We start from the raw sequence: 17,170 nt of genomic DNA, 5'->3' as shown, positions 1-17,170 counted from the left end.
TGTACGTTATTTTCAGCAAATGTGCGCAAAACGCAATTACGCACGCAGGCGTGACGACGGTGACGGCAGACACTTCATGGGTTTGTTGGATTCAGGTCGAATCCCACGGAGGGACAGTTTTGAAATATTAATTTGTTGTTTTTGATGCAATACGTCACCACGCATTGATTTTTAATCTAGTGATGCACTGTTTAAGAGCGTTAACTATTTCAAGGCCTACTGCTGGCATCACACAAGTGAAAATTTAGCTTAGGGGAAGGAATAGAGTGTGTGTGTGTGCGTGTGTGTGTGTGTTTGTGCGCGCGCGCGTGTGCGTGCGTGCGTGCGTGCGTGTGTGTGTGTGTGTGTGTGTGTGTGTGTGTGTGTGTGTGTGTGTGTGTGTGTGTGTAAGGGGGGGGCTTCCCCGTCGCGGTGCGGGTCACCCATTGAGAGCCATGACAACACGGAACAAGTCGGGACTTATCCTGCCAACGTGACGCACATTGTGGCGCTCATTGGGCGTCAATCAAATGCAAAATGGCGACCGCGTGGAACAAATACTTGAACGGGCCTCGACATCTTCCTCCTTTGTAAGACCCCCGCCCTCCCTTGGCTGGGACGACCACCCAAGAGGAGTTGGGTGGCGGAGCCCACGTGCGCGCGCCTGTATCGATATCAAATCCTGCAAGTACACGCACACATTTGTCGTTTCAGAATTAATGTATTTGCCGGTGAGCTATTTTTTTTTATTCACTGAAAAACCTTTGTGTTTTTGCTTTCATCAAAACTCTGCTATTGAATAAGTACTTGAATGCATACAAAAACAAAGATCAAATGGAAACAGTTGGGCTTTAATAAATACAAGTGAACAGTCTCACGAGCAAAGACCGAACGACCATGTGCTGCACGAACTTTATTGAATTTGGGAAAGGGGAGGTGGAAAGCTGGATTGCTGGCTTGGCTGATGTAGCTGGGCGACTGAGTGCACTGTTTCGGTGGTATGGTCCCTTTTACTTTATTTTTAAAAATATATTTATTCCAGGAAATCAATTTGTTTTTCTTCTTTAGGTGGGACCAGTCGAGGACAGAGTAGGAGGCGAAGCTGGTTGCAGACTGCGGAGGCAAGGAGTAGGAACCAACCTGACGGAGAGTGCAGAAGAGCGAGTGCGCAGGGCAGCGGAGCGCAGCGCGTAGTCTTGGTCAGGGCCAAGCGGGCGGTCGGGACGGGCGATCAGAACGTGGTCAAGAACCGGCAAGTGGTCAGGACGAGCGGCGAGCAAGGAGAGTCGGGTCAGTACACGGGCAATGTTAGCACCGTGTTATCAGGCGGGCGGGCACAGCACACGAGTTGTATCACAGGGCAGGACAAGAACCGACAGCGTGTAAACAGGAGCCCGGAGTTTAAGTAGGCTGTTTAACAAGCGGGAACAGGCGCCAGTGATCAGCTCAATTGCATGGGCGTGCGTGGCTGAGAACGAATGACGGCAAGGAAAAGTCACCAGATGGATGGCAGGTGGCACGGGCACGTGACAAACTGTAATATATTAAAAAAAAATGTGTAGTTGAAAAGTAAAATTATGATTCCCATGTCTGCATTAGTTTCTATTTCACCTAATTTTTCGTTGATCAAAGCATAGATATTTTTCTTAAATTCGTCGTCAGTATCAAAGCAGAGTACATTTAGTGCAGTTTGATGTCTTGCTTGCAATATGTGTACCTTTGCTGCCCTCTGGAGGACACTTTTATCTACTGAAATCAGCACTCGTCACGCAAACGTAGTCGCGTTGTACTTGCAAAAAGCCACCAGGGGGCATCATAGCATCTCACAACAGCCGAGCCGCTCGGAGCACATAAAAAACAATTATATAAATGACGATACCACGTTATTGACAAAAAACGTTTGACAATACCACTTTTGTTGTGTCAAAGTCCACATTATATGGAAAGGGCGCTTTTTTGTGGGGGTGGCGATGGATGTTACTCTATAAACGACATAATATTATGAATATCAATAGCAATAACAGTAAGAATACACCACCAACAACTATTCATAACTATTCACATTTTCTTGTTCCCACTTTTTTTTTGCTGGCATAAACTATTAAGCATGCTGGTCTTATTTGTTGCCGTTGTAGGAAACTGTCAGTGTCTGAACTAATTAGTCACTTAAGTGAATAGAATGAATGAATAAATAAATGGATGAATACTTTATTGAATGATAATATAGAAACAAATAAAAAATAGTCATATCAATAAACTAAATGAATTAAATATGAAAAAATAAAAACAACAAACAACAAATATATTAAAATAACTTCCTTTGAAATAAGAAACATTTAATTCATCATTATACACTTAACGTTCGACGTCACGTTTGGTTTTCCCGGGCTGTAAAAATTGCACTATGTAAAAATGTTACACATGTCAGGTTTCAACATGAAATAATGCGTCCGCGTGCGTGCGTGCTTGGGCGCGTGGTTGTGTTTGTAACAAACTGGTACATCCATCCACACAGTAGAAGGAGGTAAAATGGCGCCAGTGGGGATTAAGCTGCACATGTAAATTTGGACGCGCCAGCAAATCAGTCGAGTATTTTTTTTAAGGCCGGTGTGTGTGGGGGGGGGGGGGGGGGGGGGGGGGGTGATTTTTGAGGATATTGCTTCTCACAATGACACCAGGAAAAAAAAGTCTGTTGGAGTTAGTCAGCAATACGAATATGATGATTTGTGCAATATTCATGCTGCTGAAAATGTTTTTAATGTGTTTTCACTGAATTATATTTTTTTAAATGATATACTGACACCACGAATCTGATCAGAAGGCTGCAATTTGTCATACTCATGACGCATGCAGCTATTCAAGATACACTTGTCCATTACGGAAATAAGGCTGGTGTAATATTTACCACATGATAACACTCGTCACACAGTTGGACATTTACTATTTCTTATGGTGACCAAAGTTGTTCACTTGCATTGCAAGTCTATTTTTCAGTCAGTGTTATTTTCCTCCCCTTGAAATTATTTTATGCAGCATCTCGTCATGCGCGTGCCGAGCTTGCGTGGAGCCGTGGAGGCCTCCATCCATCATGAGCCGCGTGAAGGCCGTGCAACAAGCGGCAAATCACGCGTTACAAGTACTGGTATGCGCGCCCACAAAAGGAAAGAGATACATTTTTACGACAGTAAAATACATTCATAAATAGGGGGCAAAATGTGGAGTGAGCCCGCATACGCATACACAGCATTGTGTAGATGCACTTGGCATTTTTAAATTTCCGTGACTAGACGTCCTTTGTTTTTTTTAATATACTGTACGATATCATATTTAGTTCCTTATTTACTCATTATGCAGTTGGCCTATAACAAGTTACATGTTAAAATATAAATCAATGGAATATAATCAATAAAAGCGTAAACAGAGAGTCATCAAAAATCAAACTATATTCAAGCGTTTAATTTAAAAACAAAAAAGTAATTTTAAACTATTAGTCCCGATTGTCTTCCACATGTTCTTGGTCAGAAATTTATCATATGCTATTAAGAACACGATAATGATAGCAAATTTTGCGGTCAGGTTCTGGTTCACTTTTTATTTTAATACCGTGGCGCGTGAGGGTATGCTTCCACGCCGGATTGCGCGTTTTTCTGCAGGAAGGTAACTTCAAAACGACGAAAATGTTTGGATTTTTTAATGGATTTATAAAATAAAATAAAATAAACTATTTTGTTCGTTTAACAGACACGCAAAAACAACGTTGTAGGTGATTCGCGTGCGTGCGAAGGCCTGCATGCGAAAAAGTTGCGCACCAGGACGGTCTCGTCCATGAAGATGATGCAAATATGAGCAGATTTTGTGCACGTGGCGTGTCAAAACCGTGTTTGAACGCACGAAAAACTGCCACGAAAGTTACATTTGTTTTTTTGGAGGGCAACTTTAGCGCGAAAACAAAGAAATTGCTTGCTACTTTTGCGTAAATATGTGAATTCAGATTTTTGAAGTGGGATTTTCTTCTTGGGGGGTGGATGGGATATCTGCACCCACGCAGCGTGGATGTGGCCGCTAGTGTACTATCAGTCTCAATAACAAACACATTGGCGGTGACATGCAGTCAGAGTGATGGTTGGGGATGTCGGTGGGAAGGGAGGGGAGGGGGGGGGGGGGGGGTTAGATGTCATGTCAAACTTGGCGACCAATAGCGGCGTGCTTTCCTCGCATCCAGCCAATGACAGAACGAGGACGCATGCGTACGTCCAGCCTTCGATCTGTGCGGAGCGGGTGGAAACGTAAAAAAGCTGTTCCGAGTGCCGCGCGTCTTCATTCGCGAAACGCATACGAGCTTCGCGTCCGTCCGCCCGCCAGGCAGCCTCGCCTCGTCTTGTCCGTCCTCTGAAGGCTTCGCTCTCGGTGCCGGAGCAGACAGTAGGCTGGTGGTGACTGGTTTGGGGAGGAGGAGGGAGTCGATTGTTTTTGACACGCTGGACGCGGAGCAGGACCCTCGCGGTAGCAGCAGAAGCAGCGGCAGCGGCAGCAGCAGCAGAGGCAGCGGGGCCCTGCAGCAGCGGCAGCAGCAGCAAGGGGACGCCGCAGTGTTCCTGCTTTGCGGCTTCAACGCCATGGGTGAGTCGCAAGCTTGAAAGACGGTTGCGGGATGAGGTTTTGGGGGGTGATGTGCGTGTGTGTGCGTGTGTGTGTGTGTGTGTGTGTGTGGGGGGGGGGGGGGGGGTATGCGATAAAAAAAAGGGGGGGGGGGGGGCACTGGAAAGTTGTCAGCAGTCAACTTTCAAAACATTGCTCACGTTTTAGCGCGATGCGTAAAAGTGAGCCATTAGATTCCAAGCGTTTATTGTCACGACGTGATTGTGTGTGCTATAGAATTCTTACATGGACGTCCACACGGATTTCAATCAAGACTATAGCAGAACAATATACGTCTTTTTTTTTTTTTAAGTTACCCCCTTCCCCCAAAAAAGAAAGTCGAGGCAAAAGAAACCTATGGCGCCTATAGAAACTGATTTTTATGTTCGAGTCACGTTGGATGCGCTGAGGTTTCTGCATTTGACTGTCTGCACTGATTTTTTTTTTTAACTTTATTTTGCTACACTTGAATCTCAGCGTTAGACTTGTATAGTCGGATTTGAATAATCTCAGCATGGTGCATCCAGGCCTATTTAGTAAACGGAATTTATTTTGGACTTCAGTGTACGTACACTCGAGTCTCAACATTATTTGTAAACAACGTGCGTCGTGTCAAGTCTGTCTACAGTAGGATAAAAAGATCAAGTCTCAACATGCACCAAAATTGATGCCTAATTTGAATTTTTAACACACTTGAGTTTCAGCAAGATACATTGAGATGCATCTGTAAGAATGAGTTTCATGTGTGTTGCAAAAGGTTTGGACGACACGTAAAGAAGCTTTCATGTAATATGTCAATAGAGCAAATCAAGACAAACACTCAGCAATGTCGATATGTTGAAACGTTTAATTCTGCGGCATAATCTCAGCAGAAATACAGTCATTTATGATAGACTGGCCTTTTTATGGTCAAGGCACCACAATGGATGCAAATCCGTACAATGCTACGTAATATCAAAATTGTGTATATATATATCAAAATCGTCTAAAATGATTTACACAGCAGTTGCCTCTGATACATACAAGTCACTGTATTAAAATACTTGAGTGAGTTTCAGCATGACCAACAACGTGCTCTATTTTCCCATCAACACTGAACCTGTATTTTGGACATATACTCGTCGTACTTTTGGTTCAACATGGATTCAGCACAAGAAACACATGCAAGGGAGTCTCATCTTGGACTTACAATTGATCAACTTGAGTCTCAGCACCAACATGCAAGCAACTGTGGAACAAAGACATAAAATATTTAGATTTTCAACTTTGAGAGTCTCAGCCTGATGCAGGCAAGTAAAGCATAAATATCGAAACAACGAAAAAATGATATTGCACTAGGGATTCAGCATCCATACATGCATGCATGCATGCAGAAAGAAGTACTTTCATATTTGCAATTTTCGTGTTTCAGCATGATTTATGCCATGCAGCGTGGCACAACTACCACCAGAAGTCATATTTTATATTTGACGCGCTTGGCTTTCAGCATAAGGGCCAACATGAATAAATAAATCTATTTGATCTTGGACGTGCCCTTGATTCGCTTGAGTTCCAGCACCGAGGTGCTCGCTATATCCATCTAAGCTTTACATTCGAGTCTCAGCATGATGCGTGCAAGTGTGACATGCACGTAAAAAATTCCTTTGATATTTGTCATGCTTAATTGGGTTGCGGTGTGCAAATATAGAAATAAATGCAATATATCTGGGTCTTATCCGATTACTTTGACTCACGCATTCATGCTAATGGCTATAGATATGGTTACGGTTTGATCTCAGCATGGACGCACACGTAGCGCCCAACAAAAGTCGCTTTGGAACCGCGTTAAAAGAGCCTCCGCGACGTTCGATTGTGCCCCGGCGGCGACTAACATCTCGCTCTCGCCTTCGACTTTCAGAACCCGCCTTCGGCGAGGTCAACCAACTGGGCGGCGTGTTCGTCAACGGCCGGCCGCTGCCCAACGCCATCCGGCTGCGCATCGTGGAGCTGGCGCAGCTTGGCATCCGGCCGTGCGACATCAGTCGCCAGCTGCGCGTCTCGCACGGCTGCGTCAGCAAGATCCTGGCGCGCTACAACGAGACCGGCTCCATCCTACCCGGCGCCATCGGCGGCAGTAAGCCGCGCGTCACCACGCCTACCGTGGTCAAGCACATACGGACGTACAAGCAGCGAGACCCGGGCATTTTCGCCTGGGAGATCCGCGACCGACTGCTCGCCGACGGCGTGTGCGACAAGTTCAATCTGCCGTCCGTCAGCTCCATCAGCCGTATCCTGCGCAACAAGATCGGCAACCTGGCCCAGCAGGGCCCCTACGAGTCCGCCAAACAGCCGCCGCAGACGCACCCGCACCCGCCGCCGCAGCCCGCCGCGCTGTCCTACAACCACCTGTACTCGTACCCCAGCTCCAAAGTGGCCACGCCGCCCGGCATGCCCGCGCTCCCCGGACACATGGCCATGCACCGGATATGGCCCTCGTCGCACTCGGTCACGGACATTCTGGGAATCCGATCCATTACCGAGCAACAAAGTAAGCTGGGTGCATGCTGCATGTGCCTTTCCCTCTGCACTTGTGCGCGCGCGCGTGTATTGGGGCATCTTATTTCATTTTTTAGCTATAAAAGTGATCACTTTTGGGGTGCCCCCCAGGAAAGATGTCAATCAGAATTAATACGCAATGTCAACATGGGGTTTGTTTATATTTTTTTGGTTCTCCGAGGAGGCGGGAGAAAGGAGTGGTGTCAGGCCGCTGCCAGACTCTCTTTCTCGGCTTCGTACACAGCTGCGGCTCGCGAAGGAATTTATTGTAGAAGATGAATTCGCGCGTGCAAACGATCAGCAGATGTGCTTGCGATAAAATGTGAAACTTTAGATAGAAGTTCTACGAGGTGAGTACCAAAAAAAAAAGATAATTCAAAATAAAAACAAAGGGCCTCACATTGCAGAATTTAAAACAGGAGGACGTTTATGGCGCGAATTTGACGACAATGGAAGAAAGAGGGGAGACGAGCTGCTGACGTCACACTCTTCCTCTTGTGACAGTGAGAATTGGGTTTAATTTCCATTTCCTAAAACAAATACATTCAGGCAAATCAATACGTATATTATTAGCAAGTAAAGACAAATATTTAAAATATTACACAGAGCTATATAATAAAACGATAATAATCATATGAAATTCATGTGACACAGATCTCGCGTGTATAATCTTTGATTGATATTAACTTCTCGTTTGCATATTTAATTAGCCCGTAATATATATTGTGGGTTTTCTGAAATTTGCAACTTATGTTGACCAAAATGTAAAGATGTAATATTTGCTAATGGATATTTTTAATCTGTAATAGGAGGGGAAATCTATTTTCAGATAAAAACAACAAATGATGTCTGTCGCCCAAGTGTAAATAACAAAATCATTAAAAATACAAGCATACATATTTTTATGTAAATATAGATTTGAGGTTGGAATATAAAAAAAATAATATGTACTGTCCAGAGAACTCGGTGTCAAGCGGTTTATAAAAAATAAAAAAAATAAAAAATAAAGACCTGGTCACGTGATCTTTGGGTCACTAATCAGATTGAAGGCTGCAATGTTGTGTTGCACAATCTATTTCCTTCTTGCACTGTTTGAACTGACGTTTACTCAGGCTTAAAGATGAACAAATAGAAATTTTAATTTCAAAAGACAGCTTTGATTGACATGCGTACACGCTCACGACATGAAGGCACACACACACGCGCACGCACACACGCACACACGCACGCACGCACGCACACACACACACACACACACACACACACACACACACACACACACACACACACACACACACACACACACACACACACACACACACTCCAGTTTTCTGAGAAGCAGTTTATAGATTAATTAATTTAATTTTAAGACAATTTTAAGAAGGATGTAATTATACTTGAGACATCCCATAATATGTCACCATACAAATAAGATGTATAAAAAAATTTTTTAGAGGAGGCGTGGTGACGTTATGACCCGCGTGATCATTTAATTTTTATTCAAAGTAATTTGATATACAGTTTTTATTTAAATTGGATTTTCTTGGATGTAACATGGTGAAAATACGATATCAGCAACTTTCAGAAATTTCGATCGACGTTTTAATAGTTATAGCTTGCGAGGAAGTGTGTGTGTTGTAATTGCTTGCATTTTAATATAACATATGAACAAAATGTGTGACTTCAAATACAATGGAGTAAGCAACAAGGACGTTATAAGAGAAATTAAACAAAATTAAAGGGGATTTTGCATCTGTAAAATCAAATATGGTCCCAAAACAAACGAATGAAAAAAATAAATTTTAAGTGTGACTTCAGTGAAATGCATGCATGGGGTTATAGATACAATAAATCGAGAAAAACTCATTTATGACAGAAAATAAAATTGTAATCCCAAAAACATTTTAAATGTATGTAAAATAAAAAGAAATCTTAACAAAAAATGTAGTCAGAATACGTTTATAAATGGGATCCGTGTAGTTGAAATTTCAAAATGCCTGAGACAAATGAGGGAGACGGAATTTTGAAATTCGGATAAATTAAATATGGCTATATAAAAAAATAACAGTCAACTCTTATATGTGGATGCATTAAACCAAGCTAATAGGATTTAACATTGTCATCAAAACCTATTTTCTCCGAACGTAAATAATGGGATGGCAGATGACGACGTTGGGCTTGCGTTGGCATGACTTGGCCCAATTAAAGTGTCATGCTATTAATGAAATGCTATTTTTATTCCAGTAATATTTGGTTGGCTCGCGTGCAGCCACATTTTAATCAAAGACGCGCTATTTGAAAACATCATCCTTCATCATTCTGACACCGCGCAGCTACAGGCGCAAACACTGTCAACCCATTTATCAGACGTTTTAATCAAAAAGTACATTGTCAGAAAGGGAGGTGGGTGGGCGGGTGTGAGTGGGGGCCATTCAATAAATAAATGATGCTGGGCCAGGGAGCCCCCCACCCTCCCCATACACATCCATAATGGGCCTCATGCTCTAAACTCAACAAGTCCGCTCCTGCCTCCATGCCACACAGCTCATTCATTTTCTTGGGGGGTGGGCAAAATAATTCACAGTGAATATGCGATTTTTGGGGCATTTAATGTGTCCAAGGACGTAATAAATTGATAGCATATGTTTATTTTGCTTTGATATCTGCATTATTTCTCATTCAAATGTAATAACACTGGACACTACATTAGGGACACCTACACCCCTATAATGAGATGCGAGACTTCAGCCGTATGAAAAAATGTTTTTACACTTGCCAGCGGTTATCGTCAGACGTCTGACCTGACGATAACCAGGTGACATCAAGAAGCTGTTCCTAAGCGATGTCGAAATGACCAAAATATTAGAAACAACGTCGAGTGATGTTTAGGTGATTGATACCGCGTCCTAAATTATTAAGAACGGCTCTCCCTCCCCCATATAAGCCGGCGCGGTTGTACGTCGCTGAGACGAGCGCAAAAATAACAGCTGGCAAAAGTAAAAATGGACATAATGTACAAATGTAAAAAAAAAAAAAAAAAAAAAAATCATAAAATATTCATACGGAACTCATTTGAGGCGTGCAGGTGTTTCCAATGACTTTGGCCAGTTAGCATACGAGTTGAATGAGTACTGTTAGTCTTTTTTCAAGTATCTGTACTTCTACGTGTTTGTTCTTCTACTTAAGTGCAGCAAGTGAGTCTTTTTGCTGCACACAAAGTGATTGTAACGTTCGCTCAAGTAGCACAACCGCTATTTTTTTTTTTTTTTTGTAGGAGCATTTCATTGGATTTAACGGCGCCCTTTCTTGATGTTTTTTTTTTCTTCATCCACCCGACCAGACGCCGAGTGGCTTGCCCACAGCGAGCAGCTATGTCACAGTACCCAGCATCCTGGCCTCCCGACGGCCCACCACCCGAGCGTCAGCCTCCACGGCGTACAGCGGCATCACGTCGGCCTCTGTGACCGTTCGCATATGGCGGCCGCCGCTGCCGCCGCCGCTGCCGGCCAGTGGCAACTGTGACAGCGGCCCACCGGATACCGGACCCGTCTAAACGCGACACCGTCCACCCGGCGGCCAAGACATTCGCTGACTATTTTTCTTAAATGAAGGACTACAGGATTTTATTTTTGCTGTTTTTGACTTATTGAACTTCCGACATGGACGCGAACGTATCACGGAATATTCCGACGCAGGTGGACCAAACGTTGCATTCCACGCGCATGCGTAGAACTTCATTCAACGCTACCAATGGAAAAGGGGGAAATGTTGCATTCAGGGTGCTTCTTAATTGTATTTTCTACTTTTATATGATTATTTTGTATTACGGCAGTGATTCCAAAGCTTTCAAACAAGGCACATATGGAGTAAAAAAAAAAAAAAAAAAGGAAATTTGATCCCCCATTCATTTGGTGGGAATCAAAGTAACGGAGCATGTTTTCCCCTACTTGGAAGAAGAACCACCCCCAGGAAACTCTAGTCCCCATTTGTGTTTGTTATTATTTATTAGATTAAAGGTACGTTAGAATCAAGTGCAATTAGCCATAATATCTTACAAGTGGCGTTGTTGCCACACTTCTCAGTGGTGACAATGGACACATGATGTTGCACAATGAAATTGAATGTATCTTATTAAATTGTTTGGCTGTTACAGACCTTGGAAATGTTGAACTTTATTGTGAAGGCAAAAAGATAAATGGGACGAACGAAAATATTATTTACAAACATTATTATTTATCTGTTTTTTAACCACGCTAAAATTTTCTTAAAGTTGCGTATGGTTTAAATAAAATGTAATTTAATTGTTCAAATAGTTTATTCTACTGTTTCCGCAAATTTAAGTATGTTTATTTTGAAAGAGAGTAAATAACTGCGTCGTCAACTATTTAGAAGGAGAGCACATGCTACAGCGACCCGTTAAATGATTTAAGAATTATTTTAGTTTGAAGCCAGGGGAGAAGATACAAATGCGTATACTTTCCCTAAATTTTATTTTCAAAGTTACAACCTAGTGAATCTGCAGCTTATTTCGAAGGGTACTATTATTATTATTATTATTATTATTATTATTATTATATTCCACTTTCAGAGCAAATACAGTATAAAAACGTACAAATACAATTTTCCATCCATTTTGAAAGTCTTCAAACCTAATGTTGCATTCGGGGGCGTGCAAAACGCAGTAAATCGGGACACCAGGAGGCCATCAAGCTTTTCAGACAACGTGAGCCAAAAAAAAGATGTAAAAACACTTTGGAGGACACTTAGAGAGGCGGCATCAAGTTTCATAAATAATCCCACACAGCATGTTGAAACAAGGAGTGCATGGGGAGGGGGGGTGATGAATATTTTAGAAAAAAAAAAACCTCAACACGCTCACCTGCTGCCGACTTTACCTGCAGAGGCGGGTGGGGTTTTTTGTTGCGGCATAAACAGACGGCTGGCGGCTGCCATAGTGTCAACAGTCGGATTTGACTTGGAAAGTGCTCGTCCCCGCATGCAGTGGTCACGGACCGTTGCTCGGGGCATGGGCGAAGGGGCGCAGGGCGGGGTGGGGTCCTTGTCATGTTTCTTTTGACTATACTTCAACCGCATCACAGGCGACGTGACCGTGGCCCGGATCGGTGTGAAAAAGTACTGACATGCCTTGTTGCACAGCCTTTCAAAGCAGATATCAAAAACTTTTTTTGGGGGGGAGACAATCGACATATAAGGAAAAATGTCAAAAAAGAACACAAGGCTAAGGCTTCGTTTTGGTTTGCCAGCTGACACTGTCGCATAGCGTTTGAAGATGGGAGATTGTTGTCGTGTGTACTGAACATTTGCCAGAAATTCCTTCAGCTTCTTCGAGTCCCTGTCTTCAGTGGGTTCCCTGCTTGCACGTTCAACGCCTTATAAATTCTTTTGTACCCTTTTCTGACAGGGGCGGGTGGTGGTGGTGGTGGGGGCGGGGGGCAGTGTGTGTGTGTGTGTGTGGGGGGGGGGGGGTACCATCACTTCTCCATTTTAGGAAATTTTGAAGATATTCAAACTGTCCTTGCAACAAGATCAACCGTGATAACCTTTGGCGAAAATCTGGAGAGCGAGAGCAACCTTGTAGAATTTCGGATACGTTCAATGTAACAAGTCGTGTGGTCTCAATGGGAGCAGAATTTGAGGTGATCCCAATAACATGTCAGCCCACTATAGCTGCCAGGCATTTGCCTAAATACGCTGCGCACATCAATAATATTAATGGTTAAAAGCGCACGTGTCAAAGCCTGTCACCGTGCACGCGGGTGAAATATTACCGAGACAGCGGATGAGGCGTGGAGAAAGAAAAGTGTGAGATTTACGGCGGGGTGAAGGTGCGCAGGGAATGTCGAATGAAAGGCGCCACATCGCAAAGACGACGGCGGGTTTACGACCCCAGCAGTCGCCTCATCCGAATGTCCTTCAAAGTTTCGGCAGCACCGAGGCGTAAACATTAATCGAAAATAAAGTGCAAAACTTTTAACGACGACTCTGGTAGTCAACGATTTTTTTGATTTATTATATTCACAGTGCTTCTGTAACGGAGATCGGACTGATAGTGCGACTCGTTTTACGGTGCTTGCTGTCCCGTACCACCAGTAACAGACTGGGGGGGAGTGAAATCTTGCGTGCAAAAACAAACAAAGCCAGCAATGTGAAAAAAGTGTTCCAAACATACCTAAGTAAAGGAAACGAGGGATCAAAAATGTGTGTTTTTTTTTTTATTCTTTTGGCAGTAGATACATCCACACGTCAGTTTGCTTCATTTAAAAACAAGGCACAATCTATTCAATTCACATTTGGCACATGGAAAAAAGAGATGCAACAGGACAGGTGAAATGTTTTCTTTCTTTCTTGAAAAAAAAAACCCTATTGCTCAAATCAAGGTGATTGAAGTTTCATGAGTGAAACTCAAACATCCAAACTGACAGCACCCAAGTGAAGGAAACAAGTCAGCGAAAACGGGTTATAAAAAAAAAATGTTAATACCTGCAGATACACGTTAGTTTTATAACAAGAAAATAAAAGAATACAAATGATTAAATTCACATTTGGAATATATATAGAAAAAAACAGTCATGCAATTGGTAAAAGTCAGTACTGTGTTCTTGATATGCATGGCAAGATATGCGTTGGCGGCTGCAAAGAGCTGATCAAGCTTTTTTTTTTTTTAACGGGTCCCCAGTTTTCATGTCCTTGTGTGTGATTTTCAGTGCAAATGTCAACATTTTCATAACGTGTACAAAATATGGCTGTCTCCATTTGAGATGTTTCACAACAAGTGAACGTTAAAGCTTGAGCACTCGAAATAAAGCTTCATGGTATTTTTGCAAAAATAGCGAATGGCGCATTCAACAAATATTGATTTGGACCTCACCTACTGCATGTCTGTTTTTTAGCATTTGCAACTTATTTTGAAGCAACTTCATTATAGAAAAATACCTTTTGCTTTCGAGATATGAAAGGGAAAGACGACATCCCAAAAGGCACTCGTGGTCTTTGCGGCTGCCGGGTCTTTACCAGTTCCTCTGGAGCCACCCGGACACGTACTCGTACACCAGCAGCATCACAGCGCCACCTGTGGTCAAATGAAGATAGACATTTACATTGAGTGATATGGAAAAAAAAAAATAGAAAAATAAACAAGGGCAATTGTTACCTGGGCCAAGTCTCATGACCTTTGGCACCAAGCCCTTGTAGAGTGCCAAGTACCTGTGCAAACACAACAGCATCTGATTTAGCTTGCTGCTCGAGAGTGTCTCATCTCGGTGGAGATGTTCAAGGGCCTCTGTCGGCTGCTCGGCGGGGAGCACTCGTGATGTTCCGACCCGCTGCTTGATGTATTTAAGGTGACCTGCAGCCTGGCGCACCCCTTCCCTTCCCAACCCTGGCCTGGCCTGGCCTGCCGCCGCCCCCCCGACAGCGTTAATAAGGCTGGAGCCACTTCCTCCCTTGCCCCCGTGTCTGATTAGATTGACCCGAGGAGCGCGGCGCGCCTCGTTAGGGTGCGCTTAACGACGTCCCCCACAGGGACCACTAATTAGCAGGGACTGTGTTGTGTTACTGGATTAGGGGGAGGGAGGGTGCGATTGGGGCATGATTCTGCTGCAACCATGTGATAACTTTTTGATATACGCAAAAGGTCTATCACTATGTAACCGCAGGTGAACCTTTGGATAGAGATCCGTTTGTCAACATACTTGAAACAAAAAAAGGGCAATGACGATTTTTGCCTTTTTTTTGGTCAGGTATGGCATTGTCTGAGCTGACAAAAGGTCAATCACTAAGGTCACTTTTGGTCTGACCCATTGTTATCGTCAACGGTAAAGTCACCATGTTTCAATCTGTCAGTGCAATGTTCCACAAGGTTGACAAAAAGTCGGTCGGAAGGTTGAGCCTTACCCTTCCTCACGGTAAACCAGCACCATGGTCTGGAAGCAGGTGCGGTACTTGATCTGTCCAGGGACCGGCTGCGGGCCCTGGATACGGCTCTTGGCCACGTCCCAGGGAATGTTGACGCAGGAGGAGATGGTTCCCGACACCAGGCCGATGGCAAACTTCCTCAGGAATTCCAAGGTTGGGTCCTAGCGGACACACAGTTGATCACGTCAATCGTGGGTAGCCAACCCCCCCTCAAAAAATTATTCTTAAACTTCACTTAAAGATGATCACACGTGTGCGTTACTTTTGAAGTTCTACGGGTCGCTAAAAACATGGACACCTTAACATGGTAGTGGCGAGAGGGCATATGATTGCAAAACTGCCATGAAAAAGCCGCTAGCATAGTATGGTAGTTAATGTGGTGGTAGTAGGGGTGCTAGATGAGTGCTCCCTGATTGGCTGAGCAGAGGCACATGTTCTCAGCGAGGATTTATAAACAGGGCTCATGCAGACAGACTCGGGGAGGCATATGGGGACAATTTGCGTAATTGGACTGCGACTCGGCACACAGGCGTGTTACTGTACCCCCGCCGCACACCTCCCTTCAACAAAAAGGGGTCAGACTCAAGAGAGCTCTGACAGCTAATTGGCTAGGAGAGTTTTTACAAATGACAGCAGCACCCCCCGAGAGCCCGCCCAAATCAACAGCTCATCTCCAACACGTAACGCAAAATCTTTGAGCATGGAACAAGACCAAATGCAAACATTGAGGGCGAGCAGTCTGGACTGGTACCTTACCGGGTTAGCCGGGATGGCATCCTTGACGTTGAAGTAGAACCCAAAGTAGATCATGTTGAAGACTCCGTGGCGTCCCAGGGTGGACGTCAGCCCTTTGTTCAGACCCTTCAGTCCGAAGCCGTCTGTCTTGATGATGTGTCTCGCCTGAGCGAACGAGGACGGTTGCTGCCGACCACCAAACCCAAAGTCATCAGAATGGAAGGAGCCCGCACGGAAACCGAGGCTTGCTCGTGTTTGATGTACCTGCTTGAAGGCGTCTCTGTTGGCCTGCAGGCTGACTTTGACCACCTCGAACGGATTGACCACGACCGCTTCGGTTAAACCCGCGCCGAGTCCCGCTGCCGACAGCGCCTGTGAAATGTCGGCTGGTGTTTTATTACCGATACTGTACCGCTAGCGGGTTGATAGCAGTGTTATTTGAGTTATCAAGTATGCCGATACCAGCCACTGATACTTAAACAACAAAAAAAAAAAAAAACCAATCTGCTCAAAACTCACATTCACCCAGACACCGAGTCAGAAAAACATCAGAGCATTTTTCTTGGCGTGTACTATTATCCCAAATGTTACCCAATAGACATCAGCTGCCCCCCAGCTGAGTAATTTTCACAAATGTGGGAATAGAAAATAAATCAAGTTGAAAATTGACATCTAAATCATATCACACCTATTAAAAGCCGTCATTATTGCTGGTTACACAACATCCTAACGCCACACCTGAAATTAAACGATGTCGCAATGCTGCATGTATTTGCACGAAGACAGCGCATGTGTGTGCGCACATGCTGGCGTAATGGGAACATGTCAAGAACGTGTCGATAGCTCATTACTCTTCCTGCCCTTTTTATCCTGCTGTCAGTGCCCCGGCCGGTCGGCCGGGAGCCATCCTCCTCAGACATGTCGGTGTATTTACACAGGCAGCCGCCGCCGTCGTTTTTGCATTCTGCATTGGTCTTACGGGCCTGCTGTGTCCTCCTCAATCACGCTGAAGGCATTCAGCTGCACCCGCCGCACAACCGTCAACAGGTGGGCAGGCAAGCAAAGGTCGTATGCTTTTGGAAATTAATGACTTGATCCCAGAATATTACCAATTTAAAAAATATTTGTAAGAAACTTGCATGAGAAAGAGAGAGCGCCATTCTTCAGTGATGACAGTATTTGTTCAATTATGGGGGGGGGGGGGGGGGGGGGGGTAGATGATGCATGATGGATGGGCCCAGTAAACAATGACTGCAAAAAATAAAAACGCCCGCCCGCACGCATGAGGAGGATATACGATGTGCCGGGGCGGACGTCGGTGCTGCAGGTACGCCATCCATCAAGGCTG

General features: G+C 44.3%; 2 protein-coding genes across 4 annotated transcripts in view; one reads left to right on the top strand and one right to left on the bottom strand.

Moving 5' to 3' along the window:
- Positions 1-4,451: 4,451 nt before the first annotated feature.
- Positions 4,452-11,307, top strand: pax9 (paired box 9). 3 transcript variants are annotated; one of them, XM_088356453.1, is made up of 3 exons: positions 4,452-4,599; positions 6,515-7,144; positions 10,493-11,307. In XM_088356453.1, exons 1-3 carry the CDS (start codon positions 4,596-4,598, stop codon positions 10,672-10,674), a joined length of 816 nt encoding a protein of 271 aa, XP_088212579.1. In that variant the 5' UTR covers positions 4,452-4,595; the 3' UTR covers positions 10,675-11,307. The 3 variants fall into 3 exon arrangements, with proteins under 3 accessions (XP_088212579.1, XP_088212580.1, XP_088212578.1); XM_088356454.1 differs by having other exon boundaries at positions 10,427-10,588; XM_088356452.1 differs by lacking the exon at positions 10,493-11,307 and having other exon boundaries at positions 6,515-8,205.
- A 2,063-nt stretch (positions 11,308-13,370) lies between these two features.
- The window catches only part of slc25a21 (solute carrier family 25 member 21), a 47,559-nt gene continuing 43,759 nt past the window's right edge, over positions 13,371-17,170 (bottom strand). The window contains exons 8-12 of the mRNA XM_088356449.1: positions 16,087-16,194; positions 15,844-16,008; positions 15,067-15,248; positions 14,324-14,376; positions 13,371-14,242 (exon numbers count right to left, since the gene is read on the bottom strand). Coding sequence (XP_088212575.1) covers positions 14,181-14,242; positions 14,324-14,376; positions 15,067-15,248; positions 15,844-16,008; positions 16,087-16,194 — 570 coding nt within the window. The 3' untranslated portion in view covers positions 13,371-14,180. The remainder of the gene's footprint in view (positions 14,243-14,323; positions 14,377-15,066; positions 15,249-15,843; positions 16,009-16,086; positions 16,195-17,170) is intronic.

Source organism: Syngnathus floridae, chromosome 16 (genome assembly GCF_059516105.1).
Source record: "Syngnathus floridae isolate MCC-2025c chromosome 16, RoL_Sflo_1.0, whole genome shotgun sequence".
In the NCBI taxonomy this organism is placed as follows: Eukaryota; Metazoa; Chordata; class Actinopteri; order Syngnathiformes; family Syngnathidae; genus Syngnathus; species Syngnathus floridae.
The sequence above is the reverse complement of the archived record's forward strand: the minus strand, read 5'-3'. Positions and strand labels throughout refer to the sequence as shown.